The sequence below is a fragment of the Mya arenaria genome, chromosome 6, assembly GCF_026914265.1.
Source record: "Mya arenaria isolate MELC-2E11 chromosome 6, ASM2691426v1".
Taxonomy (NCBI): Eukaryota; Metazoa; Mollusca; class Bivalvia; order Myida; family Myidae; genus Mya; species Mya arenaria.
This window is the reverse complement of record NC_069127.1, coordinates 67,445,250-67,465,514: the sequence shown is the minus strand read 5'-3', so window position 1 is coordinate 67,465,514 and position 20,265 is coordinate 67,445,250. Positions and strand designations below refer to the sequence as shown.

The 20,265-nt window shown below is 33.3% G+C and overlaps 1 protein-coding gene across 2 annotated transcripts in view; it reads right to left on the bottom strand.

Moving 5' to 3' along the window:
• The window catches only part of LOC128238635 (receptor-type tyrosine-protein phosphatase eta-like), a 105,647-nt gene that overhangs the window by 72,456 nt on the left and 12,926 nt on the right, over window positions 1–20,265 (bottom strand). For both annotated transcript variants that reach the window (XM_052954751.1, XM_052954752.1), the window contains exon 3: window positions 5,581–5,754. In XM_052954751.1, coding sequence (XP_052810711.1) covers window positions 5,581–5,754 — 174 coding nt within the window. The remainder of the gene's footprint in view (window positions 1–5,580; window positions 5,755–20,265) is intronic.

The window sequence follows — 20,265 nt, the reverse complement described above, 5'->3', positions numbered from 1 at the left end:
AACCTGTTTAAATAACTTGATATAGTTGAATTGTTTTAAGGAATGTCTCACTAAATGCCATGTGAGCCATTTATGTTTTCATTTTAGATTCGGAAATGCATGAATAGCCTAAACTATAGGAACAGTATTGAACTGTTGAATTATATGATGTTTATGAACATTTACAAACAAATGAATGATGATGCTAGTTAAACAGCAAGATGATTGGATGATAATAAAACTTAGATACACTGAACGATGAGTATTGGCAAGTTATTTCAAGTGTAGTTTCGGCCAAGAAAACCTTTATTAGCCGTAGCGACGTTTTCGATTCCAAATCCCCGTGTTGGTGATATTATTTTTTTCAGAAACTGTATTGATTTTGAAAAGAAAGCGAGTAATTTTAGTGAAAATTGGTTGTATACTAACGTAAATACGAGTTTGGCAAACAATAATATCCATTTATAGAACTTTTTCAACCGTATAAATAGTTTCAAATTTATTTTTGGATTTTTTGTTGATATTGAGTTTTCTACATCTTATGTATATGTTGCAACACAAAATGTGAACTTAAATCAAATTGACTTGGGTGGGTGCTGGCATGGTCATTAGGGGAGAGGGTGTCGGGGATATGCTAGCGCTACAACCAACCTTCTATAAACACAGACATATATAAGTGTAAAACTAAACTAAATCACTCAGTGATTCAAAATCTCGTAATCAGCACAGGTAATTAAATGCATCCCCAGTGGAAACAGACTCATGAACACCTGGGAAGTGGTTATCAAACGAATATGGTACTGCTCAAACCTGAGTTTGTTTGTTTGTTTTTTGACCCGAGAAATGTATATAGATATATACATATATACATTTAATTGTATGGACTATATCGACTATATTATAACCGATGTCAAAATGATGAAATATCAATGCTCAGTGTGTTCAAATAAATGTCAAGATTACTGTATAGTATGGGATGTGAGAATGGGATATATTGAAATGATTCAATTAGTGAAAACTAATACTTGCGATACCAATGTATAATAAATACTAGGCAAAAGCCCATTATATAAACATAGATATGCGAGTATTATACAATATTGGTTCAAGGTTGATAATCCTTTATTTTAACATATTCCGATAATTCTATACACACATTTTTTTTCTTTGAAAATATATCAATGATGATAAACAACACCTAGAATGCAAATCACTTGCTTTAAAAATCCATATAAATGTATATATTTCACCTCGTGAACACCAAAAGTGAATATTTCACTCGTGGTTACGTACTTTTTTGGGCTTACTCGGTGAAATGTATTAGGAATTTACACTCAAACAAACAAAGGTCCTCTATATAACCGATGTGAGTACGCATGTTCCATTTACATATATATTTATTCAAAAAGTAAAACGGATGTTTTTTTTGTGCTTATCAGCCTAAAACGCGAAAAATATCATATCACTTGTTTTTTTTATAATTCGTCCAACATCTTATTATAAAACTGTTTTCATGAACGTCAAACTTTTAACACCTCTTCGTTGGTGGTAATTACCTTGAGAAACAAGGAGATTCACGAAGTTAGCCTAAACAGTCATTAACCATGAGAGATTCATATATTTATTAAAAAAAACACTTTTACTTGTACACAGATAGTACATTTGTCAACTTAGTCGTAAGCGTTCTGAGTAACTAATGCGCCAGGTCCGGGGGTATATCGGGGATTGCGGGGAAAATGGGCCGTGTATTTACCCTCCAGGAGGCCCGGCAGTGCCGAGTGAATGCAGTGGTTTTGTTTTCGCGCCGAAAATAGCGGGATATGGACCTTACCTAGGTATCCCGGAATGCGGGGTCATTCGGCGGGGATTTTACCAGCAGTTTGTCCTGCAGGGCGCGGATTTTACGCGGGATTGATCGGACCGATAGTCAAAGTCCTCGCTTCTCCGCGGACCTGGGGACCGTGGTTACAATTGACTGGTGTATAAAGTGGGTAGGGCCTTTTATGTTTTATTGTTTGTTAAACGAACCACCATGACTGAATATGTTCGTAGGAGGAGGGAAAAAAAATGTTTTATTTTTTGGTAGGGAATGAAACATTAGTTAATAAGCTACTCATTAAAAAATTAATACTTTAAACACAAAACAGGGATGGAATCTTACCACCAGTGCTATATTAAACAATACTTTTCATCCAATCACTGAACAATTACTGCCTGAATGGTGTTCACATCATTACATTTTAACATCTGTTCGATATTCATCACTATTATTAAGTTTTATTTAAATGATCGCATGATAGTCAATACTGACTAGGTACTATTCACAATCTTAACATTAGTTTTATATTAAACACTTCAGTTTCATTTGAATTATCACATAACTGTTAATACTGACTAGATACTGTTCGGAATCATGACACTGTTCACAGTCTCAACACAAGCTCAATTCATTTGGTCCCAAAATAACTTTCAAACACCATTTCAGACCAAACCATGAGTCTTAATCCTGTTATTACATGGCCATGCTAGTGCTCCGGTACGTACTCTTTTCTTTGAAGGCTTATACACAGCAAAAGAAAGTATAAAATATTTTGGACTTATTATGTGCAACGTTTTCTTTGGTATGGCACAAACACCGAATGTATTAGTTCCGTTATACTGGCACAAATAAAAACATTAAGTCAAGAGTCAAAAACTGCCTAAATAATACTTTTCAGAAGGTACCCAATCAAACTTCTTCGTCGTGGACACCATTATATATCAAATGAACTGACAGTCTTTTAAGGTGGCATGTTTTCATTTTGTTTTTGACAGAACCTCTATGGCAATTTACAGAGTTGCAGATAAGTTCAAATGTGATTGAGTATTACACCACACTTTTGAAAAGAATTGTAAATGTAGTTCAAGTTTCTATTACCCCATCGTTTTGATTTTAATTGAGTAACAATAATGAACGATTATTTTTCATTAGTGCTATTTCAAACAATTACTGGTAATAACATTATAATTAAAAATCAGTGAGTGCACAACTTGCATGACATGTACAAAGTATTATCATTATGACTTTAACTCACAACACACATTGATTAGAGTATCTATGGCATTAAAATATCATTATGGCAATAATAGTGAACACTAAAGAAGACTAAACACAATAAATGCAATTGTTTTAATATACCAAAAAGAATGAAGAAATGTCGAAAAATAATGATTCTTACGAATTATAACAAGTTAAATTTGAAAAAAGAAGGTTATTTTGTATGTCAACAGATAAGTTTTCCAATGTGATTGAGTACCAGTATAAATAAAATCATTTTTGAACTACTGGGATGGTATTTTCAAAATATGAGAACTGTGCAATGGTCATGCCCTGCCCGCATATTAGTATCGCACATCTTCATTAAACGTCAAAAATAAAGGTTTATGAAATACCACACATGTCTGCAATTTTTACAAATGATAACTGACACGCAATCGCATCATATCTTAACTAGTTAATTAGTTGCCTCGGTTACAGACTAACACATAGTACTTTAGTTGACGGTGGAAGGACTGTGTTGATCCCAGTGACCTTAATTTTAACCAAGAACACGAATTTGATTTAAATTTTCGCAAATTGGTTCATTGCAGACACAATGATTATTCATTGTTGAATGAATTTCAAACAGGTTAAACCGTTATGTTTTAGTTATTAGTAGCAAGAAAGAATCTTAAACAAAGTATTTTTTTTCTCAGGTTATAAATTGTTCTCTCAGTGTTTAGGCTGTGCGTTTTCTCATACACTCTTCATTGTCATTTGTTGACAAATTGATCGCCGTTTATCTTTTTTAAACGATATTTCTTGTTATATAATTGATATGATTGCCACCGTTCTTTGTAAAATGTGTAATCTTTTTATGTATGAACCGTAGCCTCTGCTCTAACTATGACAACAATGCTCCATTAACGGAAGACTTTTTCAGTCATCGAACATTCATTTCATTTCACCGGCCTGATCATAAGTATTTTCCATAAAATTGAAGAGATTACTTTATTCCGCTAAGAAAAAGAGCTGTCGACACTTCCGTTGTGGAGCTGTGCCCTACTATGTTTACATGAACAAACGTGAGTATGATTTATATTTTATTTGATAATTTCATTTAACGGACATATTTCGAAAATCGGAGAATGTGGTACCGTAAAAGAACACTTCTACTGTAGGCTGGTTACTATTTCGTTTATATGTGTAATATAATTATAGATAATTACGCAGACGAGCCTAAGCTATGCATCCAAGTTATCTCAAGATCCTCGCATGCGCGAAAGTCAGGACCGGGTTTTTTCTTACGGTCGCTCTGTTCCCTACGTAATGCGACCGTCGGGTGACTATGACATAATTGTATCGCCGGTATATAACGTCAACAAGTATTTCCAAAACGCTACTTTTCAATGGGGCCCCGCGTACCTTATGATTGGAAGTTAATGTCGAATATATCTCCGGATCCACGCAATCGCGGAAGTCGGGACCGGTTTTTCCCTTAGATATCTCGTTTTCGGTCGCGTTCCGTCGGGGCACCGCTGATGTAATTGGGTCACCGGTTTCAAAAGTAAACAAGTTTTCATATATGATAAAAAATGTCGCCGAAATACTTGCAAATAAGGGCGTTAATGTCAAACATATCTTAGGATCCGCGCATGTGCTGGAGTCAGTACCGATTTAGTTATTAAGGTGGCAATATTTCCTCCCGTAACGCGACCGTCGGAGCGCCTGGGACATTTTTTATTTTAAACGTCGACAAGTGTCACAAAAACGCTACTTTTCAATGGGGACCAGCATACCTTACCTAATGGTAAGTTAATATCAATGAAATCTCCAGATCGACGCATGCGCAAACCTTTAGACCATTTTCTTTATGTCTCTCGGTTACCGACGGAACGCGACCGTCGGGGCACCTCTGACGTATTTGCGTCATCTGTTAAAATAACCGATAAACGAGTCGATGTTCATTTTTTTGGTAGCGCATGTTTTGAGTTATTTTCAGTATTCCTTTTCATTCGAGTCCTCGCATGTTTAGTTTTTTTAATTTGACCTCTGACATTAATATTGTCGTAAATTATTCTTATAAACACCTCTAGCACGAACCATTCTAATTATGTTTCCATCATTACTTCATGTGTTATATGTGTTCAATTCATTGTTAAAAGACTTTCATTCTTCCCAACAAATTTGCTCATATAATTGTCTTTGTTCTGTATCATTATACTGCAATGATTTTAATTTCATGTATTCCTCCCGCTATTTATAATTCACAGTAATTTGAGTCAGCCAACTCATGCGGACAGTTTAACTCTATTAGCCGGTGCTGAATCATCCTTGCAATAATACATGTACATCTTATAAATAAAAAGTTAGAACACAATGGTGTCGTTTTATCTGATTGGTAATCAATGACTTATAACTGTAGAAAAAGAGCAACCCAGCGGATACGAAATTTGGATCTACACATGGCAAGTTTTATGCTCTACCTTTACGTAATTAAAACATTTGGAATTTTATAAAAGACAAAAGCTAATATGTCTTAAACCATTTAAAGTCTAGACTAAAAGAGTATACACATATACCTTTTATTTTACAGGTCGGACTTGGTGACCAACTCCCATTCGCCATACAGGATATCGTTCCATCTCCGGTGATATTATATCCTTCATTACACACAAGTGTGGCTACTCCACCGACCGTTGTGACGTTATGTCTGGTTAGCTTGCCATTTGAAATGTTTTTCAGGCTTCCACAATCTGTAATAACGATATGAATTTTATAAAAGACATCAGCTAAACTATCTTAAATTCCCATTAACAACTACTTCGTTTAGAAAAGAGTTAAAAAGATTAAAATACAAGCAATGTTACAGGAACCAATCTGTACCAAAAATATATCTGTTCCGTCGCATAAAGATCAAACATATAGCACACACGAAATGAAAATGGCAACGGAAGCAGGTAATATTGATATCAATTGATTTGGTATTCGTCGCTTTAAAACGATCAGCGGAAACTGTGGTCGTTGAGAGCGCAAAATAACTTCTTTTTTACTTATGCTATACATTGTCAAATGTTTAATGTTTATTTCATCCAACTTACAAGGCTTTGTGAAGTTATGATCATTATGAGATCAACCATTCTTGGTTACATTAACCTATTAATATGCTTTGTTCATTGATTAAGTACAAGAAATCAATAATTCGCTTATAACGATACAAACTTAATCATGATGTGTGTCTATCTATCATCGTTTCCTTTAGAAAGTTCATTTAGTTTATAACAAACTATATCACCTACATACTAGTAACTTGTTAGTTCGTTTTATCAGGTGCATGTCTCGATAAATGCGGGAAGGGAAATGACAAGCGCATAGTTCACCTATAATTATTATGTTTGACATCATCACCAATTGGGTGGTATTATTTTTTAAAATGTTTGGGGTTTTTTAAATTCCATATTGTTCGGAAATATATTGTGTCCAATCGAATGGCTTTTTTAAATTGATCGTACATTTATTTCAGTAAATCAGCATATGCATCTACATGTTATTATGACAATTATACGACGCTTACGATACAGAATCGTCAGAAAACTATAGAGTTTCAACTTTGATACGAACGGTAAATACATTCGATGATTATTGAATTTAAATGTATTATTTTTATAAATCCTACGTTCCGGTTGGTTTAGTTTACCCATTATTAAATAGTAAGATGACGTAAAGTAACATCTTCATGAATGAGAAAAATGGTTGTATGGGCGTAGCAAACGAGTCCATCTAAATTATTTAGAATTTACTTTAGGTCATCAGAACACAACCTCATTGGCTAATACATTGTCAATGCAAAATCTGACACAAGGGGTGTAAGTGTATTACCTAACTGCAATTTCATTGGCTGAATATGTGCGCTCGTCAAGTTCCATCCCGCATAGATTATAATTTACTATGGTCATGGAGGGGAATATTAAAGGCTTATGAAATTTAACACTTATCTACAAAGTTAACGTTTTATTACTGGCATGAGATCGCATCTTATATAAGCTTATTAAACATTTTGCCGTTATACAGACAAACTCGTAATGTTGAAATTGAATATTTTAAAGACGGGTCGTTGAAGGCGGACTTGAAAATGCAAATAGGACAGGGGCAATCCTGGTAGGCTAAATGTAAACCAAGATCGAGATGATTTTACACAAGAATTCGATTTAGATCTTCACACACTGGTTCATTACGGACAATGATAAAACAAAAACAAAACTTACGATTTAGGTACAGATAAAACGTATTAGCGTTTATAAAAGTTAATGCATTTTATTGTGATTGTCATTTTGCAATATTTTACATTTAGGATGCAATGCTTTAACACATATATCAGAATCATTTATAAGCACTCCTTGTATCAGAATTGCTTCACCAACAGATATGCTTCGTCAAAATATACTTTCCTTCCCTCATTTCTACACTGTTTCTTTTTGGTAAGGAAAACTGTTTTTGTAAGTCCCAGTGGTTAGTTTATTAAGATAGTATTGCTGATAAAGTTTGTCCCGCTAATTATTATTTTTTCCCGTAAATGACTGAATCGATTTATGATAAGCTTTAAAATGATGAAAAATCATACGCATATATATGCAAATATACGTTACTAGCTATTAATTTAAAGAACAAACTATATTCTAACCTCTTTGACATCAAACATTACTTCAAGCAAATGAAATTGTGAAAGCGGGAAGATGAAGTTAGAATTGTATGGAAATTTGTATGATACCAAAAATTTGCGGCTGACTTTACTTGAATAATTTTGATAATATCTCAAAGCACAAATTCTCAAAATTCTCTAAAAATAAATCAACAAAATTTAATGAAAAATGAGATATTATTCAAACCACAAAATGCAATCCCTATATTATCTCAATATAAGCACAATGTGATCTGTATTTATATAAAGCAAATACAAAGAATGTTACACAACCAGTTTCAATATCGCCAGGTACACAAGTACAATATTTTTGCTTACACTTATCTGTCACTTACCCTGGTGGTTTACGCCAAAATATCCGATTTCACGAGGTGTGATCTTACTTTGACTTACTTGACTGGGCCAGTAGTTCATAAAGCATCTGAGTGAGCAATTTCAATTCAGAGCAAAGTTTTCTAAATTACATTAAAAACTAAAAATGTTTCACAAAAAACAAACTAATGTCGCATAAAAACTTTACCTTTTACTTTTTATTTTACCTTTTGTCCATTTTGTACCGTTTTTCACCGAACGATCTTGTTTGACCAGCGGTGGTATTCAATATGCAACAAGTAATCTTATGGTCATACATCATTGACGCCATTCACACTATTTGTCAGTTATTACTAACAAGTAATTCGATTAGCTACACCATTCTTAGATCCAATTTAGACCAATTTTGAATACCAGCCAAGCTCATACTTAACATTTATTTTATCGTTTCGTTAACGGTTTCGTTTATGGTGCTAAAATAAATTAAAATATAAATCTTAAAAATACATCCATGCATTAAATTTGGTACCCAAAACAATACTAAGATCGACATAGCGTTACCCTATAAACCCTTCTAATTTGTCATTTTTCGCCCTTTAGTGGGTGGGAATGGGACAAGGTTATTATGGTCACGTATGTAATTATAGTTAGATGCGATAGTAGTATTTAAAAAAAATATCACATTAAGTGCATATGTAGGTAATGTTATCGAATTATGTTGACAGAATAGTTAAGGCACAATATTTTAAATATCATTACGAAAGTATGCATTATTTAAGTTATTTTGCAAAGAAATTATTATATTAACTTCATAGTATTAAAAACAGGAGATTCCTCCATAGAATTTCGATAAACATATCATAAATGACATCTATATCCGGTGCAATATTGTACCGTGAATGTGCTCATTTAACTGACTGAGTGTTTCAGTCAGAAATAGAGCAATAGATACGAAATTTTGATCAAAGCACGGACATAATTCAGCTATATGCTCATAGACTACCTTCGTGTAACAGAAAAATTAAATGTTAAGAATACCAAATATCGACTACAAAAAATATTCGTCTCTAAAAATTTTGGTTCGATTTTTTGGGGTATTTTTTTCGTACATTTATTTTAGTGAAATAGCATCTGCAGCAACTTTCTGTTATGATATAAATCTGGTAGATTATTTTACCTCACGTGACCTGACCATGTTAAATTATCATATACAGGACACGCCAATCCGTACTGGTACCCTGACATAACGATGTTCACCGGGTGATATTATGATATTACCATCGCATTGGTACTGAAATTGGTATAAAAATGGTCACTTGGAATTTCCAATAGATCGAGCCGACATTGTGCAGAACTTTTGGACCAAAAACTTACTTGTGAAAAAACAAGTGATTGTTAACTGCCTAACCAATTTGTTATTTAATGTATTATACATTTTAAAATGAATGAAGTTACTCATTATGTATGTGTTCAATTACTGTATAAATGTACCAGTGAATTTGTTCAGTTGAGAAGACGAAAAAAACACTAAAATTAGAAATTTCAATACACCGGAAATAGTTTATCATCTGACGTAATAATAACGCCGCAAACATTTAATCACTTCATTATCATAGTTGATAATTATGTTCATGTTGACTCAATGTATATTTGCAGACAATTGTAATTGTTTGATGTTATAAAATAAATATCAGATGCCATGAAGGGTCAAAGCATATGTTAACCCTCGAACCGCGATATCAACCTCGGCTAACGCCTCGGATGACATTTACGTTATCGGGTAAACATTATCTGCTATCATCCTCTATGGCATCTGATACATACATAATATTAAACAGATGCATATTCAATCGAGAAGGACACAAACGAAGGAAAAGAACAAGCGTGTTGCACTTAGACGGCTACGCTCTTCCGTTGGTCAAAGAGTACGAAACGACACAATTATGACCAGATGGAACAATGGAACGCCTTTGCTGCCTCATTATACTGGTCTACTTACTATGATGTGCTTACACCATTATGCTATGTATACTTATCAACATGTTAGGTACATTCTCCATTTCGTTATGTGCAAACTTCATTATGTTATTTGTTCTGATTGATATGTTAGGCACGTTCTATATTTCGTTATGTGCACATTTTATTATATTTTGTGTACTGATTAATATGTAAGGTGCGTTCTCCATTTCGATATGTGCAAACTTAATGTTGTTGTTGACTAAATCAAGCGTTTTCTGTCTTACACTGGCGCCAGGATGACGTTTATCCTACATGGACCGGACCACAGAGGTTGCGAAATCGGCCTCAATTTAATGATTTGCTACTGAGGTTATGTTCTTGATGTCGGTGTCCAATGGTTGTGTGTTGGATGTATAGTTTAGGTAAATAAATAAATAATAAAGATATAAAAAAATATTGAAAAATAGTGGATAAAAATAATTTCATAGTTACAAAAATGCAAATGTATTTCTTAAAATAGCTGCTCACAAAGGTGTTGAAACAGCAAATAGGTAAAGACATAAGTGTGTGTTTTTTCGACGGTTTAATCAAATACACACAATTAGATTTTATTCAATAACAATACGAATAAAGTATGTTCGCGTTTCCATGAAAGTTTCCTGCTTAATTCTACGTCTACATGTATTTTATAAATGTGTGACAGTGGTATAAAGGGCGAAAAAATCCGTCTTTTCGTGAAAAACCCGAGATTTCATACGGCTTACGGTGAAAAGCTTCAAATTTAATACAGTATTTGTTTTCTTTAGAGACTGGTTCAAAAAGTCCGTGTGTTCGTGAGATTTTCGCGAAAACCCCAATATTAGTTCCTTGTATTGCTATTATTGTATTGTGTTGTACTGCATAAATGTTTATACATTATGGGTAAAGATTTTGACGAAATGGTCGAAACCTGTTTAAATAACTTGATATAGTTGAATTGTTTTAAGGAATGTCTCACTAAATGCCATGTGAGCCATTTATGTTTTCATTTTAGATTCGGAAATGCATGAATAGCCTAAACTATAGGAACAGTATTGAACTGTTGAATTATATGATGTTTATGAACATTTACAAACAAATGAATGATGATGCTAGTTAAACAGCAAGATGATTGGATGATAATAAAACTTAGATACACTGAACGATGAGTATTGGCAAGTTATTTCAAGTGTAGTTTCGGCCAAGAAAACCTTTATTAGCCGTAGCGACGTTTTCGATTCCAAATCCCCGTGTTGGTGATATTTTTTTTTTCAGAAACTGTATTGATTTTGAAAAGAAAGCGAGTAATTTTAGTGAAAATTGGTTGTATACTAACGTAAATACGAGTTTGGCAAACAATAATATCCATTTATAGAACTTTTTCAACCGTAAAAATAGTTTCAAATTTATTTTTGGATTTTTTGTTGATATTGAGTTTTCTACATCTTATGTATATGTTGCAACACAAAATGTGAACTTAAATCAAATTGACTTGGGTGGGTGCTGGCATGGTCATTAGGGGAGGGGGTGTCGGGGATATGCTAGCGCTACAACCAACCTTCTATAAACACAGACATATATAAGTGTAAAACTAAACTAAATCACTCAGTGATAATAAGTATAATTATTTTACCTGATTTTGAAATTTTAAGAACACTTCCGCTTAAGGCACTAAGGATTTTCAGTTATTACAAATCTGATGGAAACATGTTGAATTTATATGGCCAAAAAATAATTAGAAGAAAGAAAAATGAAGATCATACTAAAGGAATGGTAGATGTTAAAAAGGATTAGAAGACCAAGATAGTTTTGGAAATCATTTGAGTTTACATCTTCACATAAATTAAATAAAATACCGGTGAATTTTATATATTTTTTGAAAACGTACCAATAATTTAGGTGGTAAGAATTTCAATGCAGAAGATACTAATGACTTCAGTCAACACAATAAAATCTTCACTAAACAGAATGGAGCTATTTCTGTTCAAAATACAATAATTGTCGTCTAATCATTGAAACGATGTAAAGCCTACGCTAATGATTTTCTGTGATTGTTTTTTTCGAAACTGAAGATATTCTTTCTTTGAATATATGTGATTTGTTTAATTACAGCATTATTACTTTCTTCCACAAAACGGTACATTATCTGATGTAAATGGGGAAGTTCACTAGTAAGCTGTTATTCGAAACTTTTTACAACTGTCATAAATAAGCGTGTTGAAAAGTTTTGTGAAGAACATAACATCAGTACGGATGCCCTATTCAAATTTCGAACAGGCGCTCTACAGCTGATGCCGTATTTATGCTTTATTTTCTGATAATAACAAATGTATAAATGTGGTAAATTGGTTATAATTAAATCTGATATGTATCCAAAAGTCAAATCTAATGGCAATTCCATGTAGTTATATACCGATTTCTGTAATTATAATATTGGTTCGCGTAAAGGGGAAGTTATGTCTCCTTCATTTTGTTTTTCATTCGCAGAAGATACCAAGTTTCATTTGCAAATTGGCGCAAATTCAGATTAACATATGGATTGTGTTTCGTGAACATAGTGGAGTGTTGCTTGGTGAAAGATGGAATTATATAAGCCATGACTTAAAAGTTGTAAATGATTTTAACTTAATGACCATAAAATAGAAGTTGCTAACTATTATAACTATTAAAATTTTGGTGTTGTATTTTATTTCGCTTGTAATTTTAGCCTAAACAAGGAACACTTGATAGATAAAGCCCTGAAGGCTCTAAATCGTAAATGTTTTGTTTTGAAATGGCAGGGATATGACTTTAAATTTATGTTTCAGTTAGTTCATGCATCTACAGACTCTATTTGGAATAACGCAGCAGATATTTTGAGTTTCCCCAAATCCAAAGAGTAAGAACAAATCCATTCAAAATTTGTAAAATATTCATGCGATTGAAAACTAATACTTGCGATGCCAATGTATAATAAAAGCCCATTATATAAACATAGATATGCGGGTATTATACAATATTGGTTTAAGGTTGATAATCCCTTATTTTAACATATTCCGATATTTCTATACTTTCATTCTTTTTCTTTGAAAATATATCAATGATAATAAACCACACCTAGAATGCAAATCACTTGCTTTAAAAATCCATATAAATGTATATATTTCACCTCGTGAACACCAAAAGTTAATATTTCACTCGTGGCTTCGTACTTCTTCAGGGCTTACTCGGTGAAATGTATTAGGAATTTACACTCAAACAAACAAAGGTCCTCTATATAACCGATGTAAGTACGCATGTTCCAGTATGTACATAATCAAGGCAGACAAGTACGTGACATACAAAATTGTATGGACCTTACCTAGGTATCCCGGGGGGGGGGGGCGAGGGGCGGGGGGCGTGGCATTCGGCGGGGATTTTACCAGCAGTTTGTCCTGCAGGGCGCGGATTTTACGCGGAATTGGTTGAACCAATAGTCAAGGTCCTCGCTATTCCCCGGACCTGGGGACCGTGGTTACAATTGACTGGTGCATAAAGTGGTTAGGGCCTTTTATGTTTTATTGTTTGTGAAAGGAACAGCAATGACTGAATATGTTCGTAGGAGGAGGAAATAAAATAAAAAATAAAATTTCAAATTTTGTTTTACTTTTTGGTAGGAAATGAAACATTAGTTAATAAGCTACTTATTAAAAAAATATACTTTAAACACAAAACAGGGATGGACTCTTACCACCAGTGCTATATTAAACAATACTTTTCTTCCAATCACTGAACAATTACTGCCTGTTTGGTGTTCACATCATTAAATTTTAACATCAGTTCGATATTGATCACTATTGTTAAGTTTTATTTAAATGATCACATGATAGTTAATATTGACTAGGTACTGTTCACAATCTTAAAATAAGTTTTATATTAAACACTTCAGTTTCATTTGAATTTTCACATAACTGTTAATACTGACTAGATACTGTTCGCAATCATAACACTGTTCACAGTCTCAACACAAGCTCTATTCATTTGGTCCCAAAATAACTTTCAAACACCATTTCAGACATAACCATGAGTCTTAATCCTGTTATTAGCTGGCCATGCTAGTGCCCCGGTGGTTGTGGGTTCGAATCTCAAACCAGGGCCCTTTTTTCTTCCAAGGTTTATACACAGCAAAAGAAAGTATAAAATATTTTGGACTTATTATGTGCAACGTTTTCTTTGGCACAAACACCGAATATATTAGGTCCGTGACTCTGGCACGAATAAAAACATTAAGTCAAGAGTCAAAATCTGCCTGAATAATACTTTTCAGGTGATACCCAGTCAAACTTCTTCGTCGTGGACACCATTATATATCAAATGAACTGACAGTCCTTTTAGGTGGCATGTTTTCTTTTTGTTTTTGACAGAACCTCTATGGCAATTTACAGAGTTGCAGATAAGTTTTTCAATGTGATTGAGTATTACACCACACTTTTGAAAAGAATTGTAAATGTGTAGTTCAAGTTTCTATTACCCCATCGTTTTGATTATAATTGAGTAACAACAATGAATGATTATTTTTTATTAGTGCTATTTCAAACAATTACTGGTAATAACATTATAATTAAAAATGAGTGAGTGCACAACTTGCATGTCATATACAAAGTATATCATTATGACAATAACTCACATTGATTAGAGTAGCTATGGCATTAAAATATCATTATGGCAATAATAGTGAACACTAATATAAAGAAGACTAAACAACATTGAATGCAATTGTTTTAATATACCAAAAAGAATGAAGAAATGTCGAAAAACAATGATTCTTACAAATGATACCAAGTTAATTTTGAAAACAGAAGGTTATTTTGTATGTCAACAAATATCATGAACCTACACGGGTGTCATTCCCCATCTTTTAACAATATATTACTCGTACATATTTGTGATAAAAATATATAGAAAGAGTCAAATTCCAATAGTTTCCGGAAGTTTACATGAAAATAAGCTCATTCCAAGACAATTATCTTGTCAAAACTGTCAATCTGTGCGAATGAAGCTTAAATATCAGAAAATGACTACAAATTAACACAAAAAATATACATAATATCATATCATCTTCGCGTGAAAAGTTGAAAATAACATGTGAGTTTCCGTCTGCATCCGCCTATAATCGTATACCATCGTTTTTACTCGTTTATCAACGGAAAGCGTCATTAGGCAAAATCCCGAGGTCTTCGATTATTTCCGGCTTGCTTCCGGAAAATGATCGGCAAATTACAGAAACCATTTTCTGTTTTTAACTAAGTTAAATACATAAACCGAATCAAATTAGGCGAAATGAGTTTCCAACTTTCATTTTTTAATTCATTACGCGTCCTTTCAAATTATTTGCGTATTTTACCTTTTCTTATGCGTTTTGTTACTCATCGATTTTTATAACAATTGGGTTTTCTATGATTTTAATTGCGTATTTACCTTATCTGTAACTCTGACTCTGACATTGAATTTGACCCCGATTTGTATAAACACGGAGCCTGGCATGTCATTTGGTATAACGATCTCCTTTCATGTTTACTTGCATTTCCAGCCGTTCGATATCCACATACATTCTTTACGAGTGTATAAGTGGGAATGCTTGTGTTAATGCTATCGGAGACAGTATCATTTTCATTTTTTTAACAAATAAATTTGCTGTTTGCTGTCCGAGAAATATCTTAACTGTAACCAGTCCGCCATGTTTCTTCGAGCGTTGTTGTCCAATCAAACGTCTGGATACAAAAATCAGCGCTTACGATTGGATGAATTATAGACTGGTTATAGAAACGATTTATTTGGAAGGAGATGTCTTTCTTTTCCCGACGTTTTATTTTAATCGACGGGTAAAATTTGGAGCGGAGAGAATAAAAAAAAATGTGATTTCCAATTTTTTTTTTCTTAAATCGGGTTTTTTTAGATTCCACTGATGTACAAAATATGAGTTGTTGTATTTTGGTCATGTGACAACGTTTCTAAAAATAGTTTGTCAACAAAATGATGTTTCTGTAAGTAGAAGAATTCCTCAAATTAAAAGTGTTCAGAGTGTTACTATTTGATTGAAAGGTACTTGAAAAAGTGCAACAGGAGTTGAAAAAGACAAAAAATAAAATATTTAAAAAGTTCAAGTTTCAAATAGTTTTAAGAAACAGTTGTTGTTGTTTTTCAAGAAACATTGTTTGCGACATTTTAGGCAGTAATAAGAAGTAGACCAATTTTTACGAAAGAAGATTTGATCAGATATTGGATAAAAAGCATTTCGGAAAAGTCTGTCAAGAATATAAGTAGGTCTTTATGTCAAGGTGCCCAAGCCTAGCTAATCAACAATATCTTATTGTTTTATATTAATGATTTATGTTCAAATAAGAAAGATATTCAAAAAGTAGTAAAAAGTAGTGGATATTATAAAATTCATTTCCTAGTTATAAAAATGCAAATATCTTTCTTAAAATAGCTGCAATTACCACAAAGCCACAAACATTGTTGTTAGGTTACTGTTGACTATTTTGACTCAAATACATTATCATTTCCGAAAATACCATACGCGTTTGAATGAAGATCTGATAAAATCGTCTTTCGTAAAATTTCTCAACTCCTTATTACACCTACACATGTTGCAACGGATGTATGCATTAGGCCAAAAAAATACCTGTGTTTCCGGTAACCCGACCGAACTTATTTTTTCCTCGCCGACCCTAATCTTTTTTTAGGCATAAAAGCAAAAAAAATCATGAATTAAATATATCGTCGTTATTATCGTTGTTTGTCTGTCTCTGTTCCCGGTGAATAAACTTTCATTCCTGATAATGTATTACCGAGATGCTTTGTCGACAGGGAAACAAAATGGCGGAGTTCGGCGATCCCTGTACGACATCTTCAAATTGGCAAACGCATGTTTATGGTCTAAACACGTGGTTGGTCACAGGAGATACATTTTGCTGTCTTTATAATAAAAATATTTAGGATATAGTTCGCGATGTTATTTATCCATGTCCAAAATAGAACTTACTTTTTTTACAATAGGCTTTCCGTATTCATGCAGGCTTAACTGCGAGGTTCACATTTCATTAATGATTAACGATTAAATCGTTACATTAATTTATTCGCAGTTATGAATGGTTATTTATTTCGCCTAATTTAAGTCCCATCAACTGAAATCCAAACAAAAACCTGCGAATGTGTCGGCTGCAGATCAAACGGTACAATTTGTGACGTCAGAGCACGAGCGGTAATAAGATCAAAGACGCGTTGCTATGGTTTATATTTAAACTGGTCGGTCGGATACCGTATGATAGTGGCGGATCCGTGGTCTTGAGGTAACACACTTGACTATCAATCCAGGGGTCGCAGGTTCGATCCCCCGTCGCATCACTAAAAAAAACTTATCGTCTTCCAGGAGGGACGTCCCGTGTGACAGTGCTATACACTTGTGCACGTTAAAGAACCAGGGTAGCTCTAACCAGGGTTACATTCTGTCTGTGCACATTGCTCCAAAAACCTAAAATGACTAACAATCTTAACGGAGCACTCGCCGAATGGGCAAGGCCCGAGTGCGAGTATAAATAAGCTTACACATCCAACCAACCGTATGATACCATTTGATTGCCAGGATTTCGTCTAGGCAGGTAAGAAAATACCATACGAACGAAAAATAACGAAAATAATCAATAATCGTCGTCATCGTCGTCTGGGAATCTTAAAACAATGACCGAAATGTTTGAATTCACTACGAATATGAATGAAACTTTGATTGTTACGAGAATAATGATAAATTATAAATAATAAAATAAGATACGTAAAATAAATCCATATCCACGTTTACTTGTTCTATTATTAACCTACCTCCACATAAGAGAGCTCACAGTTGACAAGAAAATCGGCGATTTTCTTCAAGCAAATTAACAAATTTAGTTGATAAATCGCTAGAACATCATCATAGATTGGTAGAAATTGAAGTGCTGGATTTGTTCTTAAAACCGATCGCGTCTTATGAAGGAGTATTGTATACAAAAAAACACCAAATTTCATGGACAAAATTGGCGGGAAAATACGGTAGTCGAAGGTAAGGAAATGATTTCAGACATTAAATAATGCTGTTTTTTTCTGTTTTTGTTAATTATGGAATACTTATATATTATGTAATTGATTTGATGCAACAGAATTTTGCATGAAATCAAAACTGTAAAAAAAAAAAAAATCCCGACCGTCTGACTCTATTTTTTTCGCCATGTTACCGGAAACACATGTAAATTTTTTTGGCATTATGCTTGATAAACCTTGAAGCTCAAACGTAAATGAAAACTGATTTTCTTTAAAACATTTTATGTTTTGATCCTTCAAACAACTTTTGCACCGCGTAATGTCCTTAATGGAAGGTCCCTTTATAGTTATTTTTCTGTGTACAATGTCTTTGTTGTTAGGGACGCTGTTAATGAAATCGGAAAGGTGCATGTGTAAGTCTTCCGGGAGCCACGTGTAAGTCTTTAGATTGAAGTTGGTTGTTATGATGGTAATTGATGATAAAATGAATAACAGTTCATTCTGCACCCGACTGTGCGTTTGTTGTGACTGAAGTTAAAAACAGCTTACTGTTGTTGTGATAACGATCGTCCTACCATCTTCTTGTTAGAATACATTATTAAAAGAATGTGAAATCAATACAAAAATCAAAAACCTTTTATGACACAATTATCATTTGTCCATTGACTTTCATTCAGACGATAAAATGGTAATGATTGGATCTCAACATTGGGGAAAGAGCGGTATCTTGGTAACCATAATATAGAATTTACTTAACTCATTAGTGTCATTAGTGCTATTAGTGATAATTCGCTTAGGCTTATTGATTAGTCTGCATCTTGCCGGAAATCCATTCAAACTATATCCAAAAAATTATACACTATTTTATTTCTCTTATTCTTATACCTAGTGTATAACAAGACATGTCTTATGTACGTTCGTAAAAATGTATTGTCCGTATTAAGCGGTGATTTTTTTCAACATTCAAAATAGTGTCTAAAGACGTCCAAATACCGACACTTTAAACGCACGCACGAACGCACACACGCACACATGCTAACACACACGCTTGCACGCACGACAGACGCGCACACGCAAGCGCACGCACACGCACACACGCACACATTTTATCTATCTACATGTATATGGTCTAGTGGTAGGCATGTAAAGAAATCACTCGCTTAATGTATTTTTATGCATGTAGACATTTTTAATTCCTATTTTGCGTGCATTCGCCATATGGGTGTACAACCATTTATGTTGAGTATTCGCAAATATCCAACTACCAACCAGTTCGTCGTTGAGGATTCAGATACTATCTTTCCTAGTTTAAAGTTGTTAATGTAAAGAAATACCACGTATTTTGTAGTTTTTTTCAAATGTACACATATGGTACACACTCTATTTTATTTCATTGTTTTTCGTACATTAGCCAGTTGGTTACTTGAAAATTTAATTGAATATTCGAATAACCCATAATCAACAAGTAGGTATTGATATTCAAATCCCCAATTGCCAACTACTTACCAACTAAACCGTCATGTTTAAAAGAGAATCTTTATTTGACCAGTAGCGGGTGCGAATCCCACTTCAAGTTTCTATTTTTTAAACAAATTTCAATTACTTTTCCTAATAATAGTTGATTAATATAAAATAATTATCAGAAGCGATTGGTCTTGTTTATATTGCATTTAATGTCTACATTGTATTACCAATTAATAGACTACCTTAAATATTTGTCGTCGTTTCATTGTATTCAGATATATTTTAAATTATATTTTCTTGTTCTATGTGAAATATTGCATACAACATATGTAATAAAATGAGATCAAAATGTTAAATGAATTTCGTAATCATATTATGAAAAAAAAACACGGAATAACGATGTTTACGGAATATAATCATTTCCAGCTATGTAATCAATAAAGGCGTTACAGATTACTATTCTGTACCATTTGTAACCTAGTGTTTTTCAAAGAGCCCGTATGAGACTTTATATCGTTGGTTTGATATAGAAATACGTTTAAGCAATACTGATAATCTTGGTCAACATAAGGTGTTCGATAAAGTTAAAGCTGTGTAAAAATATTTTTGAATTGATAAACATTTGATAGAAAATTCAGTTTAATAAACGAATATAGAGCCTATCTTCTAGGTGCAGGTTCTAAATCCATCCATGTTTTCTTCTCTCTTTTTTCAATTTAAAAAAAAAGAAAGCTTATTAGACCGGAATAATATATAAAATGTTCGTAACAGACGTTATATA